The sequence below is a fragment of the Coloeus monedula genome, assembly GCF_965178545.1.
Source record: "Coloeus monedula genome assembly, chromosome: 6".
Classification (NCBI taxonomy): Eukaryota; Metazoa; Chordata; class Aves; order Passeriformes; family Corvidae; genus Coloeus; species Coloeus monedula.
This window is the reverse complement of record NC_138786.1, coordinates 1,293,101-1,317,321: the sequence shown is the minus strand read 5'-3', so window position 1 is coordinate 1,317,321 and position 24,221 is coordinate 1,293,101. Positions and strand designations below refer to the sequence as shown.

Sequence of the window (24,221 nt, the reverse complement as noted above, 5' to 3'; positions counted from 1 at the left end):
TTCCCCCCTTCCTGGGACACCCACCAGGTTGGGACTTACCCTCTGCTAAGGAAGGAGCATGGGAATCTCCCTCCTTCTTCCCACCAGGGGGGCACAACCCTGGGCTGGCTGGCTGTGGAGTGGTTATTTTTTGGGGGTCCACCTAAACACCTCAGTCCCGTGCCCAGCAGAGGAATTGTGTCCCTGTAAAAGATATCCAAGGGACTGCAGCTCCAACAGAGGAGTAAGATCTGGCTGAGTAATGCAATCCAGAGGGTCGGGAGCCTGCAGTGTGAGTGGGATGGGAGCTGTGGGTGGCCCCCCACCCATCCCACGCCATCCCAGGTTACTGCCAGCTCCGACGCTCCATTGTAGCCTTGGGATAGAAACTATTAATTTTATTGATAAAGCAACAGAAAAAGCTGGTGAATTAAGTCATTGAAAACCCGAATAATTAACAGACATATCCTGTTATTTACGATTCTGCACACAGCAAAGCTGCTAATTAGGGCTAATAAACATCTGAATCCCACAGGACGCTGTCACACTTCCCACCCCACTGCAGAACATCACCACAACCCACAGCCACCTGCCTCACCCCCCTGTGCTCACTTTCAACTGATTTTATACCTCATTCTTCATTTTTTCCCCCCATTTCTGGAGAAAAAAATCCCACCTCCCTTTCTCCACCCAAGAGTTGATTTTTCCCCCTGTGTCGCAGTTGGGTGGCATTAAAACTGTGTGACTGGACACCCCGCCTGGCTTTTTTTTGGGGGGGGATGCAACTCCCTGCCCTCCCCCTGCACCCCAAGGGCTTCACCCCGCCCCGTGCCCCCCCAGACAGCACACAGCACCCCTTCCTTCGCTCACACCAGCTTTAATCCGCCCGGTGTCCCTGGAATAGTGTCTGGGAGCGTCGGGAATGGTCCCCCCCATTCCCTCGGCGCGGCGCCTCAGAGCTCGTACTCGTGCCAGAGGCTGCGGGGGCACAACGGGGGTCAGCGGGAAGGGTGGGGGGCACCGGGAGAGGATGCCCTGTGCCCCCCACGCACCCATCCCACCCCACACCCACCTGTAGGTGACATCGGGGTTGTCCCGGTGCTCCAGGAGGGCATCACGGATGGGGCCGGGGGGGCTCAGCCCCAGCTCTTGTGCCCGCTCCCAGCGCTGCAGGCGGGTGATCCCTGCGGGATACCGGGGGTCAGCGGGGCCGGGGGGAGCCCGGGGCCACCGGGACAAGCGGGACAACCGGGGGTGCTCACCGGTGCAGGGTCCGTATTCCCAGGAGAGGTCGAAGCGCCGCAGCATCTCCAGGAGCGCCGGGTCCACGGGGGGCTGCGAGGGGGCGCTGGGACAGTCCCGCACCTGCACCTTCACCTTCACCTGCACTTTGTCCTTGTCCTTCTTGTCCTTGAGCCTGCCCGGGGGCCGCCCGGGGCCCCGCCGCCGCCGCCGCGGGAAGGAGTCGGTGATGCGCCGGGGCTGCTCCATGGCCCTGCGCGACATGGAGCTGGCACGGCCCCGCCGCTACCGGGAACAGGGCGGGACCCGCCGCTACCGGGAACCAGCGGGAGGGAGGGACCCGCCCCTGCCCGTGGCCGGGCGGAAGCGGCGGGGCCGGACTGGGGAACTGGCTATGGGCACTCTCGGCCACTGCCACCCTGGCGGTGGTCCCGGTCCCCCGCCCCTCTCGACACCCCCGGCTGTCCCCGGGTGCTGTCACCCCCCCAGTTGTCCTCGCCACCCCCCGCACTGTCACCCCGAGGGCACTGTCACCTCCATCTCAGTGTTCCCTATTGCCCCTGGCACTGTCACCCTCCCAATTGCGCCCACTACCCTCTGGCATTGTCACGCCTGTGGTTCTTCTCCCTGTCCCCATCAACATTGTCACCCTCATCCCAGCACTGCCCATCACCCTGGATCCTGTCACCCCCCTGTCTGTCCCCATCAGCCTCCAAACCATGACTCACGCTGTGACACTGTCACCCTCTGCCCCATCCCACTCTGTCCTGTGTGTCACTGTCTGTCCCTCCAGTGCCTGTGCCACCCCCAGCTGTAGTGACTCCGTCCCGGGTAAGGGGGTGACACTGCAGGTGCCACCACTGCAGATTTGCCTGAGGCTTTCAGCCCTCCCTTGGGAAACTGAGAATAACTGAGATGCGTGCCCTGGGACGGGGTGACTCCCAGGGGACCCCGCTGTTTTCCTCAGTGGTGACACGTGAGCCACCAAGCCGTGTCACCGCTGCAACAGTCAATGCTGGGGGGACACAAAACCCCACAGAAATCATCAGAGACTCCACACCGCTCTTTAATTTGAGGTTGGCTTTTCTCCGGCGTGGAGAGGGGACAGCGGGGCCTCAGGGCCCGTCCCTGTCCAGGCTGGGATTGTGCAGGATGTAGCGGCAGACCCCAGGCAGGCGCTGGTGGCCCAGCATCTCCTGCAGCTGCTGCATGGGCCGGTTGCCCAGCGCCGTGTGCCCGAACGTGGGGAACCCGCGGGCCTGCGCCCGCTGCGCCGCCACCGTCAGTGCCACCTGCATGTGGCCGCGCCGCCGCTGCTCGGGCAGGGTGTAGCTGTGGGTGCCCGTCCCGAAATGATCCGTCAGCACCCAGGCGACGGGCTCCCCGCTGCCATCCTGCAGGCACACTTGCGGGAAGCGCCCCAAAATCTCGGCCAGGTAGCGCCGGCTGCGGGCGTTTCCCCCGTAGGGCCACGTGTTGTTGAGCAGGTCCACGTGCGAGGGCTGCAGGGAGCCCACCCGCACCCCGGGGGCCGGCCTGGGGGAGGCGGGGGTCAGTGGGGGGCTCAGGGGTGTCCCCATGTGGGGACGGGGGTGGGGGGCTCTCACCGGGGCTCCGGCATGGTGCTGGGGTCAGGGTGCCAGTAGGAGTAGTACTCGACGATGTCCAGCTCCACGCCCTTCCTCCCCGCCAGGTCCTGGGACACTGTGGTCACCCCATCCTGTAGCCCTGGGGATGGGGATGTCAGGGGGTCCTGCTCCCCCTACACCCCACCATCCCTGTCCCCAGCCCCTCTATGTGACCCCAGTGTCCTCCTCAGTGTCCCCAGGGGCTACCTGCAACCCCAGTCTCTACTCCCTGCACACAAATCCCTGCTTCCGGTGTGCCCAGTACCCAAATCCTGCTCCCAGCTCCCCCAAGTACAACCACACTACTCCCCAGTGCCCCCAGCACCTCCAAGTCCAACCCCAGTGCCCCCCAAGACCCTGCTCCCAGGGTCCCCAGCAGTGCAATTCCCCAGTGCACCCCAGCACCCCCAAATCCAACAGCGGTGCTCCCCGGCATCCCTAAATCCCACCCCAACACTTCCCACTGACATCACCTGTCAAACCCCACCCCAGCACACCAAGCCGTGCCTCCAGTGCTCCCCAGCACCCAAACACCCGTCCCCAGTGTCCCCCAGCACCTCCAATACCCTCCACCAGTGCCTCCCAGTTCCTCCCTGCCTCCAACAGCTCTCCCCAGTGTCCCACGCTCCCAGTGCTGCCCGGCACCCCTCACAGCATGCCCAGTGCCCCCCAGGACCCCGGTGTCCCCAGGCCACCGATGAGGGTGAAGGCGACATCCCAGCGCAGGCACCCGGGGGTCTCCAGCAGCGCCCGGTACGCCCCCAGGTCCCGGTAAAACGCTGCCTGTGTGTTCCAGTAGCCATCGTTCACCGGCACCTGGGGGCACCCACGGGTGCTCTGAGCACACCTGCCACGTGCCAGGGCACCGTGTCACCGCCCCCCTCTACTGTGCCCCGTGTCCCTGCTGGCTACCTCTCCGCTGGGCCGGGCCAGCACAGCACCGAATTCAGGCCATTTGTCCACCAGCACCTCGAACTGGCCAGGGTTGCCCCGGTTGATGTTCAGTACTGCCCCAAAGACCTGGGGGAGAGGGGGGGGTCAGCAGTGGGGGACAAGGAGGGGACAGATGGGGGTCAGGGATGGGGGCTAGATATGGGGGACATGGGGGCAGATGTGGGGTCAGAGCTAGGGGGAGGGGGGCAGGTGTGGGGGACAGGGTGACAAAAGGGTCCCTGGTGACACAGAGGGCCCCATCACCGGCAGGGAAAGGGGCAGGCTCTTCCTCAGGATCCCCTCCAGGCGCTGCAGCTGGGCTGGGTGTGTCAGGATCTGCATGGTCCTGCTGAGAGATCCTCGATAACAGGGGGACAGGACCACCAGGCATGGCCCCTGTCCCCGTCCCTATCCCTTTCCCCATGGTCCCCAGCTCCTCCAGCACTCACCCTGCAACAATCCTGAGTCTTTGGGTCCCAGAGGGCCTTGGAGTGGCAGTCTGGAGACTGTGTGGCGCTTGGTGACAATGGTTAACACCAGCTGTCATGGGCCAGCGAGTGCCCCCTGCCTTGGGGAGCAGCGGGCAGGGTCCATCCTGCTGGGCACTGGGCACTGCGCCAGCCCTGTGGCTGCCTGGGGACGGGTGCTCGGCTGGGACACTCTGGGACACTGCCCCAGTGCCACCAGCGCCCCACGGATCCTCGGTGTCACTGCCTGCCCCACGGTCACAGAGCCATGCGGATCCTGAGGTGCCCAGCCCAGCTGCAGCTCCTGGAGGAGACCCTGCGGAAGAGCCTGCCCACCACCCTGCCGGTGACAGGGACCCCTCTGACCCCTCTGTCCCCTCCGCCCTGTCCTGCTGGTGACGGAGTCCCCGGGGACCCCTTTGTCCCCTCACCCTTGCCCTGTCGGTGTTGCTGATCCCTCTGTCCCCTCTCTGCTGCTGGGGAGGGGACCCCGGGGACTCTGGGCACCCCTCTGTCCCCTCTCCCCTGCCCTGCTGGTGACAAGGATCCTGTCCTGCAGGTCCTGGGGACTGTGATGACGGTGGCCAGGGGGAACCCAGCCTCCCACGAGGTGCTGGTGGACTCCTGGCCCCATTTCGGCGTTGTCCTGACCCGCCTGCGCCCAGAGGTGCTGCCCCGGGTGTCCCTGTCCTGGCAGCAGCACCCCACACACCAGGGGGCTGGGAATCAAGGTGCCACTCTCAGCCCCATGTCCCTTCCAGGAGCACAGGGACCCCAGGGACTACTACACCAACCAGCTGGCTGTGTTCTACCGGGACAAGGGAGCCCTGCAGGCACTGCTGGGGGGCACGGAGGCAGTGACCCGGGCACGGGCCTTCCAGATTATGGGTAAGGATGGCACTGGAGGGGACACAGGGCTCCCCTACCCACTGTCTGGGTCCCCTGTCCGGCTGACAGAGGGTTTCCAGGGATGCAGGATGGGCTGGACGAGGCTGTACAGGAGGTGGCCAGTGCCAGGGGGCTGAAGGTGGAGACGATCCAGTACCGGGCGTTGATTAGCCCCGAGCCCCCCCAGCCCCGCAGACAGTGAGTGAGGGGCACTGGGGGACATGGGGCACTGGGGAACATGGGCACTGAGGGGCCAGTCACGTCCCTGGGTGGCACACAGAGACCTGTCACATTGCTGGGTAGCACAGGGGGGTCATAGTCACATCCCTTGGTGGCACAGGGGTCTCCGAGCATATCCCTGAGTGGCACAGGGTGGCATGAGTGGGATCACTGAGCACACCCCTGGGTGGCACAGGGGTTTCTGAGCACTTCCCTGAGTGGGACAGGGATCACAGGGTGATGTGAGTGGGTTCACTGGGCACACCCCTGGGTGGCACAGGGGTGTACCCAATCCCATCCCTAGGGGAAACAAGAGCCCCAGATTCCATCTCTGGCTGGCACCAGGGTTCCCAATCCCATCCCATCTGCCATCCCGGCTGGGAACAGGGTTCAGCATGCCCCCCTCCTCCATGCCCCGTTGCAGGATGCCCCCGGGCCTGCGCCTGGCGCCCGTGTCCCCATCCCACGTCCCGCTGCTCAACGCCACGTGGGCCCTGGGGGGCAATGCCCGCAGCCGGGCGTTCCTGCTGGGGCTGGTGCGGACGCTGCCCTCCGCCTGCCTGCTGGGCCCGCGCGGCCGCCCGGTGTGCTGGAGCCTGCTGGACGGGCAGGGCTGCCTGCGCCACGGCTACACGGTGCCCGCCTGGCGCGGCCACGGCCTCACCGGGGTCGTGGTGGCCGCCATAGGCCGGGAGCTGCACGCCCGCGGCTTCCCCGTCTACGGCGCCGTGCGGCCCCACAACACGGCCTCGCTGCGCGCCCTGCAAGCCATCGGCTTCCTGCCCCAGCCCGGGACCTTCTACATGATCCTGGGCACCCCAAAGTAGCGCCCGGGGAGGGCGTGCCAAGATGGAGGGTGCCTGTCCTCGGGGTGGGGTTACCTGGGCCCGGGGGGGTCTGGATCCCCACCCTGTGAGAGAGGGGAACACCTCGATTCCCACACTGAGCTCAGTTTGGAGTCGTTCCCTCTGCTCCCTACTGATGGCACAGGGGGAAACATTCCAAATTCCACACGGAGCTCCGGGTTTGGAGCCGTTCCCTCCGGTCCCCACCGGGGTGTGGCGCCGGGCGGGGCAGGGCGCTGGAGAAAGGCTTTTATTCGTTCATACAAGAATAGATCTTCTGCAATAAATACCCCAATAAATAAACATCTCCAATAAATAAACACTCATAGACGCACCGGGACAGCGGCCACGCCCCGGCCGCGCCCCATGGCCCCACCTCTGCATCCATGGGCAACCGTGGGGGAGGCGGGGCTTGGATAAAGGGGCGTGGCCTGCTGCGGGGAGGAGGCGGGGCTTGCTACACACGCGAGTGGGCGGGGCTTATTGCCATCCGGGGCGGAGCCTACTGCTCCGGGGCGGGGCTTGCTGCTGGCTGGGGCGGGGCTTATTCCTACACTCAGAGGGCGTTGGTCCTTTTTGGGATGGGCAGGGTTTGCACCCACTCCGGAGATTTTAGGAAGGGGGACAGGCACCCTGGAGGTTGGGGACACCCTGGCGGGGCACTTGGAAGTCAGGACACCTGTCCCTTAAGACACAACGTGGTGGCAGAGGGGCTGCAGGGTGACTGTGGTAGCACTTTGGGGTCAGGAACTCCACCCCTTAAGGCACAGCCGGGTGATGATGAGGATGTGGAGTGGCTTTGGCAGCACTCTGGGGTCAGGAGACACAGTTTTGAAGGGACACTGGTGGCGGAGAGGGGACGTGGAGCGGCTTTGGTGGCACTTGGGGTCAGGAGACCCATCCCTTACAGCAGAGTGTGGTGACAGAGGGGATGTGGCATGGCTGTGGTGGGTGGCACATGGGGTCAGGAGCCCCTCACTTAAGGCACGGTGATGGGAGTGGGATTGTGAGGTGGCTGTGGTGGCACTTGGGGGTTAGGAACCCTATTTCTCAAAGCACACTGGTGATGGAGAGGGGACGCGGGGTGGCTGTGGTGGCACTTGGGGTCAGGAGCCCCATCTTTCAAGGCACTGCCAGGTGATGATGAGGTTGTGGGGTGGTTTGGGGGTCAGGAGCCCCATTTCTCAAGGCACACTGGTGGTGGAAGAGGGGACCTGCATGGCTGCGGCGGCACTGTGGGCTCAGAACCCCCTCGCCTCCAGCCGCAGGGTGACCACAGCAGGCGGCACCTTCTTCTTGAGGCGGTTGAAGTCCTTGGCCGAGCGCCAGAGCCAGGTCTGCAGCTCCTTCAGCAGCCAGAAATCATCCATCTTCTTCAGGAAGTCATTGGGGGCCGCGGGCACGCCGGGGGGCGTGGGGGGCGCGGCGGGGCCGGCGGGCAGCGGGTACCCCAGCGAGGACATGACGCCGCCGATGCTGAGCACCAGCCCCTGGAGGCTGGCGCAGAAGTGGGCGAGGCGGTGGCGCAGCTCGGCCGTGCCCACCTGCCCGTCCAGCACGCGCAGGTAGCAGAGCAGGCGGCTGTAGGCCCGGTAGTTGGCGGCCAGGCGGGCGTTGTCCGTCAGGCCCCGCCACAGGTCCAGGTCCACCGTGGCGCTGGGCACCCGCTCGGCCCGCGCCAGCCGCGGAGGGTTGAAGTCGGGCTCATTGAAGGGGGGACCCAGGTAGTTCAGCTGGAAGGGAAGGGGGGTGCCAGCGGGGTCAGGTCTTCACGTCCACCCTGTCCCCACACATCCCCCCCATCCCAGCTCTCCCTTCGCTTACCGCGTCCCCCTTCCCACCGTGCCCCACTGTCCCCAGGCCGGACATGCCCAGCACACCCCAGGCAGTGCCACCGTCACCACTTGGCACCCAACGTGCCGGCACCGCCGAGGGCACGTCAGGGCAGGGACGGGGAACCTCCGGGTGAGTCGGCGACGCCGGCGGGGAGGGAGAGGCGGATGCCCGCGCCCATGACGGAATCACGGGCCGAGGGGAGGGTGCCCGGGAGCCGCCCTGCGCCCCGGGGGCGATGAGGCATTTCCGTGACCTCCGGCGTGGGAGCAGCTGGGCACGGGGTAGATATCCCGGGGGGTAGATGAGGACTCACGTAGGTGCCGGCGAGGGTGCGGAGCTGGTGCTCCAGGTAGCGGGTCAGGTCGTAGGTCTGCTGGATGGACTGGCCGGCGCCCAGCTCCTCGGAGCAGTTCAGCGCCGGCAGCGCCGGCAGGTTGCAAAGCGCGGCGCACAGGAAGGTGAAGATCCCCCAAGAGTCACCTGCGGGGGACACACGGCACCTCAGGGGGGGGTGACAGGGACACTCCGACTCTGTGCGTGCGGCGCTGAGCCTGCGGAGTATCCCTGTGTCACCCGTCTGAGCGCGGGGAAACTGAGGCACGGAGGTGAGGAGGGTGGGGGCCCTCTCACCTCAGCACCCCCCTTGGAGCAGCAGGGACCCCCCACCTCAGCGCGGTGACCCCCCGGCTCCCCTCGGAGCGCTCTCGCCCGCGGCTGCACCAACAATCCTTTATATGGTCTGGAGCAGCGCGCCCGCGGCATTCCCGCCGGGACACACGCCTGGGATATATTTGGGCACCGCCAACGCCGCAGCGGGCCGGGCACCCAGCGGGGACCCCCGTCGGGGGGCCACCGGGAAAGCGGTGGGGGGTGGGACGCGGCTCCGAGGAGCGGCCGGGGCGCGGGGTGACCTTTGCGGAGGCACCGGAAAGCGCCGGCGGGGTCCCCGTCATCGGCCTGACGTCAGGGCGGCCCGGGACCGCGGCCCGCCGGCCGGCGGCTGTGCAAAGGTCACGGCCCGCGGCCAGGACACGCCGGCCAGCTGGCACCCCCGGCTCGCCACAGCCGGCCTTCCCGGCAGCGCCTCCCGGGAAAGACCGGCCGCTGGCACGGCTCGGCACCGCGGGGCTCCTGCTGCGGGCAGCCCCCCGTGCCCCCGCGCGTCACCGCTCCCCGTCACCGGCCGCCGGTGACGCACGAAGGTCCTCGGGGACACCCCGGCTCCAGCCACAACAGCCCCACCGCCGTGGGTGTCCTGCAAATTGCAAGGCTCGCTGTGGGGGATGCGAGTGCCCTGTGGGTGTGCAGGACACTTGTGACACCTGGGATACGCCCCGGGGGTGTGCAGGACACTGGTGACACCTGGGAAACGTCCAGGACACACCTGGGATACGCTTTGTGTGTGTGCATCACACAGGCACCGTGCACGTGTGGCACCGTGCACGAGTGTGATGCACCACACCCATGAGACACCACACCGGTGTGTCACCTACCACACGGGCGTGTGACACGTGTGGCACGCACAGGACACGCCAGGCAAGCGTGCTACGTCCTGCGCACACACCCCACGAAGGGGGGGACACGCTGATACGTGCCATCCACGCGTGACACGCCATGCACACACCACACCGTGCTGTGACCCCCCGTGTGACTCCACATGCCCCCGTGCCCCCCGTGCCGGTGCGTGGCAGCCACGGCTGGCCCCAGCTCGCCCGGTGCCCCGCGGTGGGCACGTGCCGCCGCTTGCCCGCGTTCCGGTTCGTCCCAGCGCATGGAGCGGGTGGCCGGCCCTGCGTGCGTGCGAGCGTGGGCCGGGGGGGGCTGGCGGGGGGGCTGCGGTGACTCACACCACACACACCCCCCCTTCCCGGTGTTTGCTTTGGCCGGACCCTCGCCCGCCGCCGGCTCCGGTTTCCAGGCGGGATTTACACCCGCCCCGGCCTGGCCAGGGCCAAACCAAACACAGCCAGGGAGCGGGATGGGGGGGGGGGATGGCAGGGATGTGGGATTGGGATGAAGCCATGGTGTCTCCCGGGCAGGTGGCCGGGGCATGAGGGTGAGGATGAGGATGATGGAGGTGAGTGTCTGAGGGATGGGAATGGTGGGATGCACAGAATGGATGGCACTAGGTAGTGGTGACCATGACGCAGTGACGACAGTGACCCTGGCACAGCACTGACAGTAACCATGACACACATGACACAGCAGTGACAGTGACACTGGCACAGTAATGATGGTGGCCATGACACAGCAGTGACAGTGACTGTGGCACAGCAGTGATGATGACAGTGGCACAGCAGTGACGGTGACCATGGCACAGCAGTGACGGTGACCACAGCAGAGGGGTGATAATGGCCCAGCCACAGCAGGTGCCCCCGCTGTCCCTTGCCCACCCCTGTCCCAGTGGCTGGCGCCGGGCACCCACTGGCACAGAGAGTAGAGGAGGGAGGATCCAGCCGGCACAGCTGGATCCCAGTGACGTCGGAGAGGAAGAGCCCGAGGGTTTTAAAACCGGCCCTGGAGAACGGCCAGGATGCTCCCAGCCCACGTAAGCAGCTCATGGCGTGCCTGGCCAGGGTCACCCGCTGGGCTCTGGGGACGCCCGAGGAGCCGGGGTGATGGGGGGCCATGGGAGCGGGCACTCTGGCTCTGCCAGCAGCACCCTGGGACACCCACACCAGACACACCGGTGGTGCCCCTCGCACACGTGGCAGCGGGGACGTGGCTCACCCGCTTTTGAGGTGACACCCAGGACCCCTGGCCTGCCACCTGACCGGCGGCACAGGCAGCAGTGCTGGCCAGACCTCCCGGCCAGTGGCCGAGGCGGGAATTCGGCCACGGAGCTGGTGAGCTGTTCCCTGGGCATGCTGTGGGCAGAGCCACCGAGGGCCGAGCGACCGCAGCCCTCCCAGAGCCGCTTTCCCGAAACTCTGGTGGCGGGGGTGGCAGCCAGGAAGGGGAGACCCCCTGGCCCCGGAGCCCCTGGCAGCGGACGGAGCTGAGCCGGCCCCCTACGCCGCGGCGGGAGCTGCCCTATCTGATGGGCCGGCGTCCAGCAGCGAGCAGAGCCCCATCCCACCCCGCAGCCCCATTCCTGGGGCCAGCACGGGAGGTCTCGCTGTGGCCAGGCATGATTGTGGCACTGAGGACAAAGCAGCCCTGTCCCCGCTGCCTCAGCCACTGTCCCGGCCACCAACTGGCAACACTTAACCCTCCATGGGGCGTTTCCCAGTCCAAAGTGGCCGGCAGCTCCAAGGGGCTTGGAGTGGGTAACACTCAAGGGCTCATGGACAGATGCCTCTGTGTCCCCACACTGCTGGCATTTAACCCCACTGTGTCTGGGGAGGTGACACCATGGCAATAGCAGCAGCCCTGTGGAGCCAGCACGGTGGGGGCACGAGGATGCTCACGTTCCACACCCGGCTATCATGGACACAGCATTCCCTGAGCTCCAACAGGAAGAACATGTGTGCCCTTGCTCCCCGACAGCGCCCACAGCCACCACAGTGGGGTCCCCATCCCATCCATCCCATTCTACTGCATCCCATCCACCCCATCCTATCCCATCTCATCCCATCCACCCCACGGCGAAGCCACCGTGCCAGGAGAGGGTGGTGGTGTGGGGGGCGCGTGGCCCTGCGTCCCCCCAGTCCCGGCCGTGCCTGCGCTCGCGGCGCTGAGTGTTTACATCCTGTCTCCTCCGTGTGTTTATAAATGCGGCCGCGCACGGGAGACTCCAGTGAGGCCGTAATTAGCTGGGCCTGGATTTCCCATCCGGCTCCGGCTCCAGCTCTAGCCAGCGGCACAATGGAAACACCCCCGCCGGCGAGGGGGGGCGCAGGCCCCTAATCCCAACCAGACCCCGCTGCCCCGCACGCACGGCCCGCACCCAGGAGCCACGAGAGGCACCTCGATCCCTTCCCGCCGCTCCTGGCGCAGGTCACAGAGCCACGCAGCCCAACAGCTCCCCCAGCACCATTCCAGGGGTTCACCGGCACAGAGCCAGGCTGGCCACTCTCCAGCAGGGCAGGGGACCCCCGGGGCCAGCCCGTGTGGCACCACAGAGCCGTGGGTGACACACCCTGGCACCTCCAGCCCCGCTGCCACCGCTGGCATCGCCCGCCACGGGGACACTGCCTGGCTGCGTCAGTGTGGGACCGGCAGCTCTGGCGGGCACAGCCGTGCCCTGATGTCCCCACAGCACCCTGGTGAAGCCCGGGACGCCTCTGTCACCCACAGGCCACGTGCCACACACTGCTGGGCCAGCTGCTTCCCAGATATCCCGGATACCCCATCCAGGAGTGCATCCCCGTGAGCCTGCCGGGACGCTGGGACAGTGGCACAGGGACATAAGCGCTGCCTCCTCGGGGAGGGGGGCGGGGGGCATGATTTATGGGGCTCGGTGCCACTTAGCAGGGCATAAATCTCCCCCCAGCGCGGCCCTGTAAGCAGAGCCCTCCGCATTTCCCCGCGGAGCCTGCGCCTAATGCAGCCCAGATGTGCGGCCGCCACCGTGCCCTCGCGCCGCCTGCTAAATAGGCACGGGGACACCGCGGATGCCGAGAGCCCCCGAGCCCCGCCAGGGACACCACCTGGGCAGCCCACGGGTGGGGATGTCCCAAAACGGGGAGCGGGGTTGTGGCAGCCGAGCTGCAGCCGTGCGGCCCCTCCTCGCCGTCCCCTTCCCCGCCCGTCCCCGCAGGCCTCGGCACCGGCTGTGCCACCGGTTCGGCCACGTCTGCCGGGATCGGCGGCAGCGGGAAGGGGGAGAGGAAGGGGCGAGGGAGGGCGATGGAGCCGCTGGGGATCCCGGCCTCGCTTTTCCGGTTCCCCGGCGCTCGCCCCGCTTTGCCCGTCCTGCGTCACCGCCGGCACCGCGGGAGCTGGACCCGAACCCGGCGCCGGCCTCGTGCTGCCCCGGCCCCGGCCCCGGTCCCGCCGCCCGGGACCCCGGGGAGCCTGGCGGAGCCCACAGTTTGACCTTTTAAGGGTGTTTTCCAGCATTTTCCCCGATCCCCGTGTGCCGCCAGGCCGGCCCGGCCCCCCAACAGCCCCGGGGGTGCCGGCGGCCGCTGGGGCCGGGGGAACAAACCCGTCCCCTCCCCAGCACCCCAAAATCCCGCTGCTGTGTCCCGCAGGAATCTCGCCTGATCTAGCGGCGGCGTTCGGTGTCAAGCGCCGAAATCCAGCCCCGGGCAGGATAACTAACTTTTCCTGCCCCCCATAAATCCCACCGACTTTCCTTTTCCTCCCCTCTGTCAGTCCCGGGGTTTAATTCTCCGTGCTCAGCGGCGGTTCCCTCCCTGGTAATCACAAACATGCATGGAAAAGAGGGAACGAGAGAAAGAGGGAAAAAAAAAAAAAAAAAAAGAACAACAACCCAACCTAGAGAGGGGAAAGTCTTAAATCAATCCCAAAGCCAGACAGACGTTTTAATCACATCAAATTAAAATCAGCAGTCGGTTTGGAAAGGGGGGAAAAACTCCCGGCAGATGCAGGCAGGGGAGTTGGGGCAGCCCCCCGCCCCGCGCCCAGCGCCGCTGGCTTACCTGAGAGCTCCCCGGTTACATTTAGCATAGTCGGGGTGCAGGGGGATTTTGGGGGGGCTCGGCTCTTGCTCGGCGCCCCGAGCCCGCCCGCTCGCCTCAGCCCTGGCTCGCTGCTTCGCTCGCGCTCGGGGTTGGGTGGTGGTTTTTTCTTTTTGGGTTGGTTTCTGGCTTTTTTTTTTTTTTTTTTTTTTTTTTTTTTTCCTTCCCTCGGTCTCTATTTGTTTTGGTTTGGGCTCGCTCGGGTGTTAGGTGGAAAAAAAAAAAAAAAAGAAAAGAAAAAAACCGGGGCGGGTTGGGTGGGTTTTTGGGGTGTGGAGGGTTCGCACCGTGCTCCGGCTGCCTCGCTCGCCGCCGTTCCCCCCTTCCACCTCCCTTGATTTGCTCTTTTGATTGGGGTCCAGGAATGCAGGAATAAAAAAAATAAAAAATAATAAAAAAAAAACAAAAAGAAGGAGAAAAAAAAACTGGAGCTCGCATCCACCCTCTCCAAGCTGCTGCCTCCCTTCTTTCCTCTTTTTTTTTTCCCAATTCAAGTGTTAAGCAGAACCAGGTTGCTTTCAAGAATGTATTTGATGCAATTGTACACAAGAGCGGGCTCCATTCATTCCCTCCCTCTCCCCCCCGCCCCGGCTTTATCCCCCATTTCCCCATCCCCATCCCCGGGGTCCCGGCACCGGGCAGAGGTGGGGAGGCTGGAGCTGAGCCCCGGTGCTGCGGAAGGCGGAGGGGAGGGAAGGGAAGAGGGGGCTCCCCCGGGGTGCCGCTGGCCGGGTAGGAAGGGGGGGACCCCCCGCTTTCTCCCTCGCTGCGCCCCCCGTGCGCTTCTGGCTCCCGCCCGGCTTTTGTTAAAGTGGCAGCGGCGGGGCCGGTGCGGGGCCGGTGCGGGGCCGGTGCCGCTCGGCGGGGGGGTCTCCTACCTGCTCTCAGCTCCATGCGGGACAGGCGCGGGGCCGGGGCGCTGGGTGCGTGCTCTGGGGTCCCCGGGCGGGCAGGCAGCGGTCCCGCACACCGGCCCGGGACTGCGGCTCCCATTTGCCGCTCCGAGCCCTCTCGCCTCTCCTCCTCCCCGCGCACAGAGCCGAGAGCCCGGTCCCGGGGGGGGCACGGGGGGGACGGGACGGAGGGGGGGGTCCGGGGAGGGGAGGACGGGGGGGGACGGTGCGAGGTGCGGCCGAGCGGCTCCTCTGGCGGGGCCGGGGCCGGGGGGGGGGGGGGAGCGTGGGGGGCGTGGGGTGCCAGCCTGCCCCCCCTTCCTTCCCCCCCCGGGGCAGCGGGGAGGAGCGGCGGAGGGATGGGGCCGGCCGGTGCGGGAGGGTGGCGGCGGGGCGGGGAGGGTGGGGGGTCCTCGGCTCTTCGCTGGCACGGCCAGCCCCCTCCCCTCCGGCCGAGAGAGGGGGTCCGGGGGCCGCGGACCCCCCCCGGCTTGGGGACCCGCAGCGCAGCGGGCGCTGCCCCGCCGGGACGGCGGCAGGTGAGCGGCGGAGCGGGGGGAGCGCGGCGGGGTCCCGGCGGCACGACCGGAGCCCCTCGGATCGGCGGCGGCGGCGGCTCAGCCCCTGGGGGACCCTCAGCCCCGAGGGAGGGCTTCGCTTCTCCCGGCGCCCCCCGTCCACGCGGGGACGGGGAGGGACCCCCCCCAGCCCCTCTCCTCCGGGTGCCAGCGCCGCTTCCTTCTCGATTTTCCTCCCCCAGCAGGACGAGCCCCGTCCCGGCGCCCGCGGGGCCCTTGGCAATGACCGCGGCGTTCCCCGCAGCCCACCCGGCGCGAGTGGGGTGGATTGGGGGGCGTGGGGAGACCCCCAGGGCCAAGCGGAGCCGCCGCCGGAGGGGAGGGGGGCGACCCGACAGCCAGAGCTCCTTGTCCCTTCCCCTCGTGGCCCTCATCCATGAGTGGGTGCTGCCGCGGGGGCTCTCTCGGCGGGGAGGGGAACGTCCTGGCTCCCCCCAAAAAAAGCTTTGTTTAAAACAAAGGCGCTGGGAGCGCCGGGAAGGGCCGGGAGGTAACAGGCGGATTCGCTTCCACTCCAGACCCCGGCCCTGGCCAGGTCCGAGCCCTCCCGGCTGCGATCGCATCCTCCCGGCTTTCTCCGGGACACGGGGGGCCTGCTCGGAGCACAGCGGGACCCTCTTTCACCAAATCCAGCGGGACACTGGGTGCTGAAGTCATTAGCAGCAGTTTGGCGACCCCCCGTAGGGATAAACCACACGCGGGCGCGGCGCTGGCTGATTTATGGCTTGGGAAGTGCAGATTTGGTGTCGAATCCATGAGGAAGCGCCCAACAGACATGTCAGGGGTGGCGAGGGGGGCTCTGGGTCCCGTCCCCCGGGTGAATGGGGGATACTCCACAGCCCTGAGGATCCGGAGGTGTCGGACTGAGCTGCCCAAACGACGCACGGATGGACGGAGCCCCGGCCCGGCTCCCCGGCAGAGTGTCTGGGGGGATCCGCTTGGCGTGGGGCCGGCCGCCTCGCCCCCCCAGCCGCGGGACAGGGTATCTGGTTTCCCCCCCGAGCCAGCAGATCCCGCCAGCAGCGCTGGAGCAGTTGGGAAAAGCCGCCGGCCCGTCCCCGGGGGTCTCCAGCTTGCCGAGGCGGTGGGGCTGCCCCTCGCTGCCTGCTCCCCTCCCCAAAACCCAGCGCTGCGGTTGGGTCTGGGGAGTTTTCCAGCTGCCACGGCTCCCGCTGGGCCCACACCTGAGACAGGAGAGGAGGAGGAGGAGGGAAACCTGGCCCGGCGGACGCGGCTCCAGGCTTTCCCAAGCCCCTCTCCCCGTGCCAGCCAGCGGTGCCAGGACGGAGCCCCCGCCCCAGGACGAAGCGGGCACAGGGCACAGGCAGGTCAAGCCGCTGGGAAGCCTCATCCCCGCATCCTGTTCTTCCTCCTCCTCCTCGCCCGGTGCCCGCAGCGGCTCCGCGTGGGTGAGGCCGTGCCCGCCCTGCCCTCGGGGCCACGTCACCGGGCAGCTGAGCTCACCTCCGTCCCACCCCGCGGCCGCGGGTCCCCCGGCCGGCGCCAGGGCCAGCCCGGCCTCCCACTGCTGACCTTTGCGGCCGACAGCCGGAGGAGGGAGAGACGGGGGGCGAGCAGACCCAGAAATCCCGGCTTTAGCCCCAAACAGCCCGCGAGGCGCGGGCTGGGAGGCTCCGGCAGCGCCCGGCTCCTTGGGGACACCCCTGGGGCGCAGGCAGGGGCACGGAGCAGCCATCCGGCTCGGCGTGTCCCCTCCTGCCGGGCTGGCAGCAGGAGCCCAGCTGTGGCCGTCTGTCTCCCCGCGCCGCTGCCTGGGCGAGGGCGCCGTGCCATGTGCCGGGAAGGAAGCCGGAGGAGCGGGAAGGACGCTGGGAGACCGCCCCGAGCCCGCCGGGTGCGAGGGAACACCCCTGTCATCTTCCCTGCCATCCCTGGGCGAAGCTCCCCAGCCCCAGGGGGAGTCCTGGGAGAGGCGGCGCGGGCTCAGCTGAGCCTGAGGGTGCCGGAGCCCCCCGAGGGCTGCCAGGCTCCAGCTCCCGGCCTGTATCCAGCCCTTCCCTGGTCGGCGCTGGTGGGAAGAGGGAGGGGTGGCCTGGCCCTGGCCGCCGCTGAGGTGTGTGTGTCACGACCGCAGCCAGCTGCGTCCTCTCCACAGCCCCATAAAACGCCGAGCCCCGAGGCCAGAGCCCCTCCTGGGGACGCCGGCTCCAGAGGAGCCCGGCTGCTCTGCCAGAGCTGGAACGGACACTCACACACAATCCCATCCTCCTCCTCCTCCTGGGAGGAAGGGAAGTAGCCAGTGCTCACCCCAGGGGTGGAGGAGCCAGATCCGTCTGGAGCCCGAGCCCAGGCCAAGGCAGGCCTGGGAGTCCCTGGAGCGCCGCGCTGGCGATCCCAGCGCAGCCCCGTACACGTGGCTCGGGCTGTGGAGCCCCACAAAGGTCAGGAGTTTGTGTACCTGGAGAGGATGCACTGCTGAGGGGCGCCGGGTCCGGAATCCCGGATAAAAGGCACTGAGCACACCAGACAGGGAAAGGAGGAGGAGGAGAAGCTGTCACCATGTCCTGGAGGATGGCAGCCATGGAAAAAGGGCTCTGCACCCCCCTTCCCACGTCCCTCTGCTCAGGTGCCAGCCCTGCTCTGCAGTGGGGCCCCTCGGCTCGGGCTCCACGGCCACCGAGCCCGGGAGGAGGGACTTGGGAAGCGGCTGCTCCAGCGGCAGGCGGGAGCCGGCTGGAGGACCCCGCTGTGAGCACGACTCGAGTTCCTCACAGCCACATCCCCCCGGCTCCCTCGAGGCCACAACTCCAGAGCCTGTCGCTCCAGGCTGGCTGCGAGCACAGGCTGCTGGCTGAGCCTGTGTCACATCCCTGGAAGTGCTTGTGGCCACACTGGAGCAACTGGACCAGTGGGAAATGTCCCTGCCCATGGCGGGGGGGTGGGACTGAGTGGGCTTTACGGTCCCTTCAACCCAAACCATTCTGGGATTCTACGGGCAACCCACGGATACACCTAGGCAGCCCAGAATTTACAGTGCACCCCCACTGGAGAATCCTAGGACACCCCCAAGAATCCATCCTTGGAAGTGCTTGGAGCAACCTGGTCTAGTGAAAGGCGTCTCTGCCCATGGCAGGGGATGGAACTGGATGAGCTGTAAGGTCCCTTCCAACCCCAACCATTCCATGATTCTATGGGATGCACAGCCAGCAGCACCTCCAGCATGGAGAGAAACCACCGAGCATTGACTTGCAGCATCTGACTTCCCCTGTGTCCCTGGGAGACAGGGATCCCCAAACACAAGGATCTCGGGAAGCACCAGCGCAGCTCCAGCCCTTCCTGGGGAGCACCGTGCCCCGGGAATGCGGGAAGGGGCGAAGGGACCGGAAAGAGCAGGCAATGCTGCGGAAGGGCAGCCCCGCCCGGGATGCTGCCGGGAATGAAGCGAGGGTCAGGGTCCTGGGAGGCACAAGCAGGGAACGGCCCCGGGACAGCCCCGGGATGGGTCGGAAGGCCCCGGGAAGGTCCCGGTGCGGGGCTGAACGCCGGGAGCCGCGCTGAGGGGCACGTCGAAGCCCCATTGGCTAAACCGCACGTCACTCCGAGCGCCGCCCAATAGCGTGCCGCGGGAGGCGGGGCTTACCGGCGGGGCAGTCCCGAGAGCCGCGGGGCCGGGGCCCCGCCCCTCCCGCCGGTCACGTGAGGCCACGCGCAGCGCCGTCACGCGCCCCCTCAGCGCGGACCAATCGGCTGGCGGCGGGGGCGGGACGGAGCGGCGCTCCCGGCCAATGGGGAGGCGGCCTGGGAGGGCGGGCGCGGGAAGCCGGGAAGGCACCGGCGGGGCGCGGCGGGGAAGAGGCCGGGACCACCGGGAAGGGACGGGGCAGGGGGGCTGCGGGACACCACTGCGGGGCCGCTGGGGACAGGCGGCACCGGTGGGGCGGGGAGGGAACAACAACGGCGGCGGGGGGGGGGCGGCGAGGCCCAACCAGAACCAACTGGAGGGCGTGGCTTAACCCGCGGGCTCCCTGAGGGGCGTGGCCTGCGGGGAAGGGGCGTGGCCTCTCTGCGGGGGCCGGGGGCGGCGGGCGCGAAGCCCCCACGTGCCCGCCCGCTGCCGGTGCCATGAAATGTGTCATCGCCGGCGGCAACGTCAAAGGTGAGCGAGGCCTGGGGGCCCGGGGGGTGCGGCACGCCCGGGGGGCCCTGCCTCACCCCCACACCCTCTCCTTCCCAGTCCTCGGCCGAGCTGTGCACTCGCTGTCCCGCATCGGCGACGAGCTCTACCTGGAGCCCACCGAGAACGGGGTACGCAGCGTCGGGGGGGCCGGGTGGGAGCTGGGGGGCACTTGTGCCCCCCTCCATCCTTGCAGGCCGTGCCGACACTGTGGCTGTGTCCCCAGCTGTCCCTCCGTGCCGTCAACTCCTCCCGCTCCGCCTTCGCCTCCTTCCTCTTCGCGCCCCTCTTCTTCCAGCTGTACGAGCCGGGCAGCGCCGGGCCCGACACGGAGCTCTTCCGATGCAAAGTCCACATGAAGGTGCAGTGTCTGGGCCCCCTCAGAGCTCCCCGTTCTTCCAGGGGGACCCAGGCAGGTGACAGTCCCCATATCCATCCCCTGCCCACAGTCCTTCCTGGGCATCTTCCGCTCACTGCCCACGCTGGAGAAGTCGGTGGGGAAATGCCTCATCCTGCTGAAGCCCCGTGCCAGCCGCCTGGTCCTGCAGCTCCACTGCAAGTACGGTGAGTGCCGGCGGGGACATGGCCCGGGGGTGACAGGCTGGCACCGCATCCTGCCCCGCTGAGCTGCTGTCCCCCCTGCCAGGTGTCACCAAGACACACAACCTGGCTTTCCAGGAGTGCGAGCGGCTCCAGGCCGTGTTCGACACCCAGCGCTGCGCCAGCCGCCTCTGCGCCCCGGCACGGTGAGGGGGTACACCACAGGGGTGGCACTGCGGTGGGCAGAGCGGGATGAGGGCAGATGGAAGGAGGGACCCCCGCCGTCCATGCAGGATTTGGGGTGCTCAGCCCCCTTCCTGTGCCCCTCAGGGTGCTGGCAGAGGCTGTGGTCCACTTTCCCCCGACGCTGGCTGAGGTGACACTGGGGACTGGCCCTGGTGGCAAAATCAGCCTGCGGAACTACGTGGAGGATGAAGCAGGTGAGTCCTCCAGGGTTAGGGGGCCCCTTCCCCACCTTGGGGTGCCCTCCAGCCCCCCATCCACCCCATTTTCCCCTGCAGAGCCGAGCAAGACGATGGTGACGGAGCTGTGGCTGGCTGAGGACGAGTTCCAGTCGGTGGCTGTGGCCCCGGGCTCCCACATCACTTTCTGCCTCAGGGAATTCCGGGTGAGTCCCCACCCAAGCTCCATAGCCTTGTGTCACCCCCGCCACCCCGGTCCCCCTCACCCTCCCCTTTGTCCCCAGGGGCTGCTGAGCTTTGCCGAGGCCTCCAACCTGCCCCTCACCATCCATTTTGACGAGCCTGGCAGGTAGGAGCAGTCACCATGTCCCCACCCATGCCAGCCCTGTCCCTGGCACCCCCTCAGCCCCTCTGTGTCCCCAGGCCGGTGGTCTTCACCCTGGATGACACCGTGCTGGAGGTTCACCTGGTGCTGGCCACCCTCTCTGACCTGAAAAGCAACTCCCAGTCCCCTTCAACTAACGGGTAAGTCCCAGATGAGCCCTCCAGCTGCCATCAGCAGGGCCCAGAGTGAACATTCCCGATCCTGCTCTGTCCCCCTCAGCGTGTCCCACCTGCCCGTCCCATCAGACGACTTTGCTGACGACCTGGAGTCCTACATGGTTGCCATGGAAACCAGCGAGGGGGGCTCAGGAGGGCCCCCCAGCCCCACCTTGCCCCTGTGCACCCCCCAGCCAGCCGAGAGTGACCCCGAGGAGGAGGAGGAAGGAGCTGTGCCAGGGACCCCCCCGCACAAGAAGGTTTGGGATGGGTGTGCCTGGGGGCAGGGGGTGGGCACGGCTTCCTCCTGACCCCCCTGTTTCTCCCCACAGTTTCGCTCCCTGTTTTTTGGCTCGGTGATGACACCGGGAAGGCCCGGCCCGGCCACCACCCAGGAGGTGCTGGCGGAGGACAGCGATGGAGAATGCTGAGCCCCGAGTCACTGCCACCCCCAGCCTCCATCCAACCACCAGCACAGGCACCCCCCAGTGACCCATTACAAGTTTATTCCTCAAAAAGTCCTCCTGCCCCCCCCTCCGCTGCCACCCCAGGGCTGGGCTCCGGGCTCCGGGCTCCCCCCTCGCCCCGGCACTCCCTGCCCTGGGCCTGGATTTGCTTTGGTGGAGCGTGGCGGGGGGGGGCAGGATCCTACAAATAAAAAAACGAGTCGAAAGAAAAGCGACCTGATGCGGGGGCAGGGGGGCATGGGCAGCACAGGGGCAGCTCCCAGCTCATTTCTTGGCTTTGGCAGAGTTCCGGGGAGGGGTGACGGGGCGCCCGGCGGGGTTCAGCCCGCTGAACTGCCCGTATTTGCCCTTGTTCTTGTCGGCCGGCTTCAAAATCTGGGGGGTGGGGGGCAGGAAGGGGGAAAGAAATCAGTGAGCTGCCGCCCCAGCTCCCCACTGCCATGGAGGGCAGAACTCCCTGTAGCCCTCCCGGCAGGAATTGGGGGTGTTCCCCCTGCCTGGGCTCACCTGGAAGGAGCACATGAGTGTCTCGTCCACGCTCATCATGGCGCCAGCGTTGTCGAACTCGCCGCAGTAGTTGGGGGCCGAGAAGAGGGTGACGAGCTGGCGCTTGGCGAAGAACTCGTAGCCGTCCTCCACCACCTGGAGGGGGCACGGGGTTGGCAAATATCCACTCCCCCCCCCTCCCCTCCCCACCATGGCCAGTATCCACTTAGCCTGGCCAATTCCCAGTCCCCCAGGCCAAATATCCAACGCCCTCTGCCAGGGTGAACCTCCCTTCCCTGAAGCTACCACTCGGGACAAACACCCACTGCCGCAGGGCAAATATCCATCTCCAGAGTGATTATCCAGCCTCTGGGAGGAACAGGCACATCCAGGGATGACTATTCATCCCCCCGGAGCAAATACCCAAATCCCGGGGTAAACACCCAAATGCTGAGGTAAATCCCCAAATCCCAGAGCAAACACCCCCAGAATTCCAACCCACTCACTCCTGGAGCACCCACCACCCTTGACAGGGAAACAGTTGGGGTGGAACCACGTGACACTCACTGGAGACCCAAACCCCCCTCCCAGGTGTCCCCAGTATTTGGGGGGTCCCGGTGGTACCTGGTGTGCCCGGCAGATGAGGTCCAGGTCGTGCTTGTGCAGGAATTTGGCCACCACCTCGGCCCCGAAGGTGAAGGAGACCCCACGGTCGTTCTCCCCCCAGCCCTGCACATCCTTGTCAGGGTCGGACCAGAGCAGGTCACAGAGCAGCCCCTGATCCGGGACATCCGTGGGCCGCATGATCCGCCGGATCTGCTCCATCGACTGCAGGTCTGGGGACAGCCCTGTGGGAAAGGGGCACCCCCAGAGCTCAGCACGGAGATCCCACTCCTCCTCCGGCCCTCCCGAATCCCTGGGAGGGGCCGTTCCCACCTCCGTGGCAGCAGAAGATCTTCTCATCCACGATGGCGGCGATGGGCAAACAATTGAAGCAGTCGGTGAAGGTCTTCCAGAGCTTGATGTTGTATCGTCGCTTGCCTGCGGGGCACAAAGGGGACTTGGGGTGTCCTTGGGGACAGCGTGGGGGTGTGGGGGTGGGCAGGAGGACACGGAAGGGCAGAGGACACAGGGGAACACATGGCAGGGAGGGAAGGAGCTCACCGGTGGGCTCAGTGTGGGACAGCACTGGGACAACACCGGGAGCCCAGGGATGGCAGCGGGCTTTTAGGGGACACAGCCCGGGCACTCACACTCGTCATAGAAGCCATAGATGCGGTTGATGCTGGCACACTCGTGGTTGCCCCGCAGCAGGAAGAAGTTCTCGGGGTACTTGATCTTGTAGGCGAGCAGCAGGCAGATGGTCTCCAGCGACTGCTTGCCCCGGTCCACGTAGTCCCCCAAAAACAGGTAATTGCTCTCAGGGGGGAAGCCCCCGTACTCAAAGAGCCTCAGCAGGTCGTAGTACTGCCCGTGGATGTCGCCTGCGGGGAGGACACAGGCTGTGAGTGGCACCCCGCAGCCCCCCACGCCACCCCAGCGCTGCCCGGCAGCTCTCCGGGCCTCACCGCAGATCTTGAGGGGTGCCTCCAGCTCCAGCAGGATGGGCTGGCTCAGGAAGATCTCCCGGGATTTGAGGCACAGCCCGCGGATCTCGTTCTCCGTCAGCTGCACGTTCTTCCCCGGCCGCGACCCTTGGACTGGTCCCAGCACAAAGAACAGGATCAGGGACCCCCAAGTGCTGCGGGACCCCAGCAGCGCCCCAGAAACCGCTGCTCTACCTGCCCCAGCCCCCCTCCCCATATCCTCCACGCCCTCCAGGCTCAGCTCCAGCCCCCAGACCCTTCGGGGCACCCCAATACCCTCCAGTCCCCCCCTCCGCGGGGTACACACCCTTTGGGGATCCCCCATTTCCTCCAGCCCCCTCCCGCGGGGTACAGACCCCTTCGGGATCCCCCCCTTATCCTCCACGTCCTCCGGACTCATCTCCAGCTCCCCAGATCCCATGGGGATCCCCCCCAAAACACTTCCCAGCCCTGACCCCCCCAAACCACCGCGGCCTAACCCGCCCCCGCCAGGTCCAGGCCGGCCGGGGACCCCCCCGCGGGGTTGGGGCACGGCCCGGGCCGGCCCCGAGGGATTCCCCGAGCGGAGGAGGGGTATCCCGGGGCTCGGGGGGCCGGCGGGGGCCGCTCACCCTCCAGGAGGCGGCTGATGATGGAGTCGAGGTTGAGCTTCTCGGTGTCCGCCATGGCCGCCCGCGCGCCGCCCCGCCCCGCGCGCCCGTCCAGAGGCGGCCCCGGCGCGGGTGGCGCCCCCTGCGGGCTCGGAGGACTCAGTTCAGCGCCTGGCCGGCGGGGCTGTCCCCGTGTCCCCCCTGTCCCCTCGGTCAGGGGATCCCAGCCTCGGGAGGGGCGGGAAGCAGGGACAGCGTGGAGAGGGCGGCGACAGCAGGAAGCCACAGATGTGTCACAGAGGCAAGGGGACACCCGTGAAGAGGGGACACGCCCGGCAGCGGGACATTCCGGGAAGGGG

General features: G+C 67.1%; 6 protein-coding genes across 7 annotated transcripts; 2 read left to right on the top strand and 4 right to left on the bottom strand.

Annotated features, from left to right (window-relative positions):
- Positions 1–362: 362 nt before the first annotated feature.
- POLD4 (DNA polymerase delta 4, accessory subunit) lies at positions 363–1,572 on the bottom strand. Its single transcript, XM_082282892.1, has 3 exons — positions 1,242–1,572; positions 1,052–1,163; positions 363–957 (listed from the first exon to the last, which is right to left on the bottom strand). Exons 1-3 carry the CDS (start codon positions 1,483–1,485, stop codon positions 933–935), a joined length of 381 nt encoding a protein of 126 aa, XP_082139018.1. The 5' UTR covers positions 1,486–1,572; the 3' UTR covers positions 363–932.
- A 764-nt stretch (positions 1,573–2,336) lies between these two features.
- On the bottom strand, positions 2,337–4,124 carry LOC309573678 (glycine N-acyltransferase-like protein 3; the record flags this gene model as incomplete). The annotated part of the gene is made up of 5 exons (XM_082282797.1): positions 2,337–2,757; positions 2,829–2,949; positions 3,545–3,665; positions 3,762–3,869; positions 4,047–4,124. The coding sequence occupies 5 exons, from the start codon at positions 4,122–4,124 to the stop codon at positions 2,337–2,339; spliced, it is 849 nt and encodes a 282-aa protein (XP_082138923.1).
- A 393-nt stretch (positions 4,125–4,517) lies between these two features.
- Positions 4,518–6,183, top strand: LOC309573937 (glycine N-acyltransferase-like protein 3; the record flags this gene model as incomplete). Its single annotated transcript, XM_082283205.1, has 5 exons — positions 4,518–4,595; positions 4,809–4,916; positions 5,011–5,137; positions 5,218–5,335; positions 5,781–6,183. The coding sequence occupies 5 exons, from the start codon at positions 4,518–4,520 to the stop codon at positions 6,181–6,183; spliced, it is 834 nt and encodes a 277-aa protein (XP_082139331.1).
- A 261-nt stretch (positions 6,184–6,444) lies between these two features.
- CLCF1 (cardiotrophin like cytokine factor 1) lies at positions 6,445–10,667 on the bottom strand (the record flags this gene model as incomplete). The annotated part of the gene is made up of 3 exons (XM_082284381.1): positions 6,445–7,934; positions 8,351–8,517; positions 10,586–10,667. The coding sequence occupies 3 exons, from the start codon at positions 10,665–10,667 to the stop codon at positions 7,443–7,445; spliced, it is 741 nt and encodes a 246-aa protein (XP_082140507.1). The 3' UTR covers positions 6,445–7,442.
- An 8,370-nt stretch (positions 10,668–19,037) lies between these two features.
- RAD9A (RAD9 checkpoint clamp component A) lies at positions 19,038–21,204 on the top strand. 2 transcript variants are annotated; one of them, XM_082284471.1, is made up of 11 exons: positions 19,038–19,213; positions 19,292–19,362; positions 19,458–19,592; positions 19,681–19,795; positions 19,878–19,977; positions 20,102–20,211; positions 20,293–20,399; positions 20,478–20,542; positions 20,617–20,718; positions 20,798–20,993; positions 21,066–21,204. In XM_082284471.1, the coding sequence occupies exons 1-11, from the start codon at positions 19,180–19,182 to the stop codon at positions 21,162–21,164; spliced, it is 1,134 nt and encodes a 377-aa protein (XP_082140597.1). In that variant the 5' UTR covers positions 19,038–19,179; the 3' UTR covers positions 21,165–21,204. The 2 variants fall into 2 exon arrangements, with proteins under 2 accessions (XP_082140597.1, XP_082140598.1); XM_082284472.1 differs by lacking the exon at positions 19,878–19,977 and having other exon boundaries at positions 19,059–19,213.
- Positions 21,205–21,222: 18 nt separating this feature from the next.
- PPP1CA (protein phosphatase 1 catalytic subunit alpha) lies at positions 21,223–24,134 on the bottom strand. Its single transcript, XM_082284469.1, has 7 exons — positions 23,884–24,134; positions 23,255–23,386; positions 22,940–23,170; positions 22,623–22,727; positions 22,311–22,534; positions 21,708–21,842; positions 21,223–21,575 (listed from the first exon to the last, which is right to left on the bottom strand). The coding sequence occupies exons 1-7, from the start codon at positions 23,936–23,938 to the stop codon at positions 21,465–21,467; spliced, it is 993 nt and encodes a 330-aa protein (XP_082140595.1). The 5' UTR covers positions 23,939–24,134; the 3' UTR covers positions 21,223–21,464.
- Between the last annotated feature and the right edge of the window lie 87 nt (positions 24,135–24,221).

Coding starts and splice junctions, on each gene's coding strand:
- POLD4 (XM_082282892.1), bottom strand. CDS start 1,485: ATGTCGCGCAGGGCCATGGAGCAGCCCCGGCGCATCACCGACTCCTTC. Junction 1,164..1,241: donor GGAATACGGACCCTGCACCG/GTGAGCACCCCC, acceptor GGTATCCCGCAG/GGATCACCCGCCTGCAGCGC. Junction 958..1,051: donor AACCCCGATGTCACCTACAG/GTGGGTGTGGGG, acceptor GTGCCCCCGCAG/CCTCTGGCACGAGTACGAGC.
- RAD9A (XM_082284471.1), top strand. CDS start 19,180: ATGAAATGTGTCATCGCCGGCGGCAACGTCAAAG. Junction 20,212..20,292: donor CTACGTGGAGGATGAAGCAG/GTGAGTCCTCCA, acceptor TTTCCCCTGCAG/AGCCGAGCAAGACGATGGTG. Junction 20,400..20,477: donor TCTGCCTCAGGGAATTCCGG/GTGAGTCCCCAC, acceptor CTTTGTCCCCAG/GGGCTGCTGAGCTTTGCCGA.
- PPP1CA (XM_082284469.1), bottom strand. CDS start 23,938: ATGGCGGACACCGAGAAGCTCAACCTCGACTCCATCATCAGCCGCCTC. Junction 23,171..23,254: donor GGCACCCCTCAAGATCTGCG/GTGAGGCCCGGA, acceptor TCCTCCCCGCAG/GCGACATCCACGGGCAGTAC. Junction 22,535..22,622: donor GATCTTCTGCTGCCACGGAG/GTGGGAACGGCC, acceptor CCTTTCCCACAG/GGCTGTCCCCAGACCTGCAG.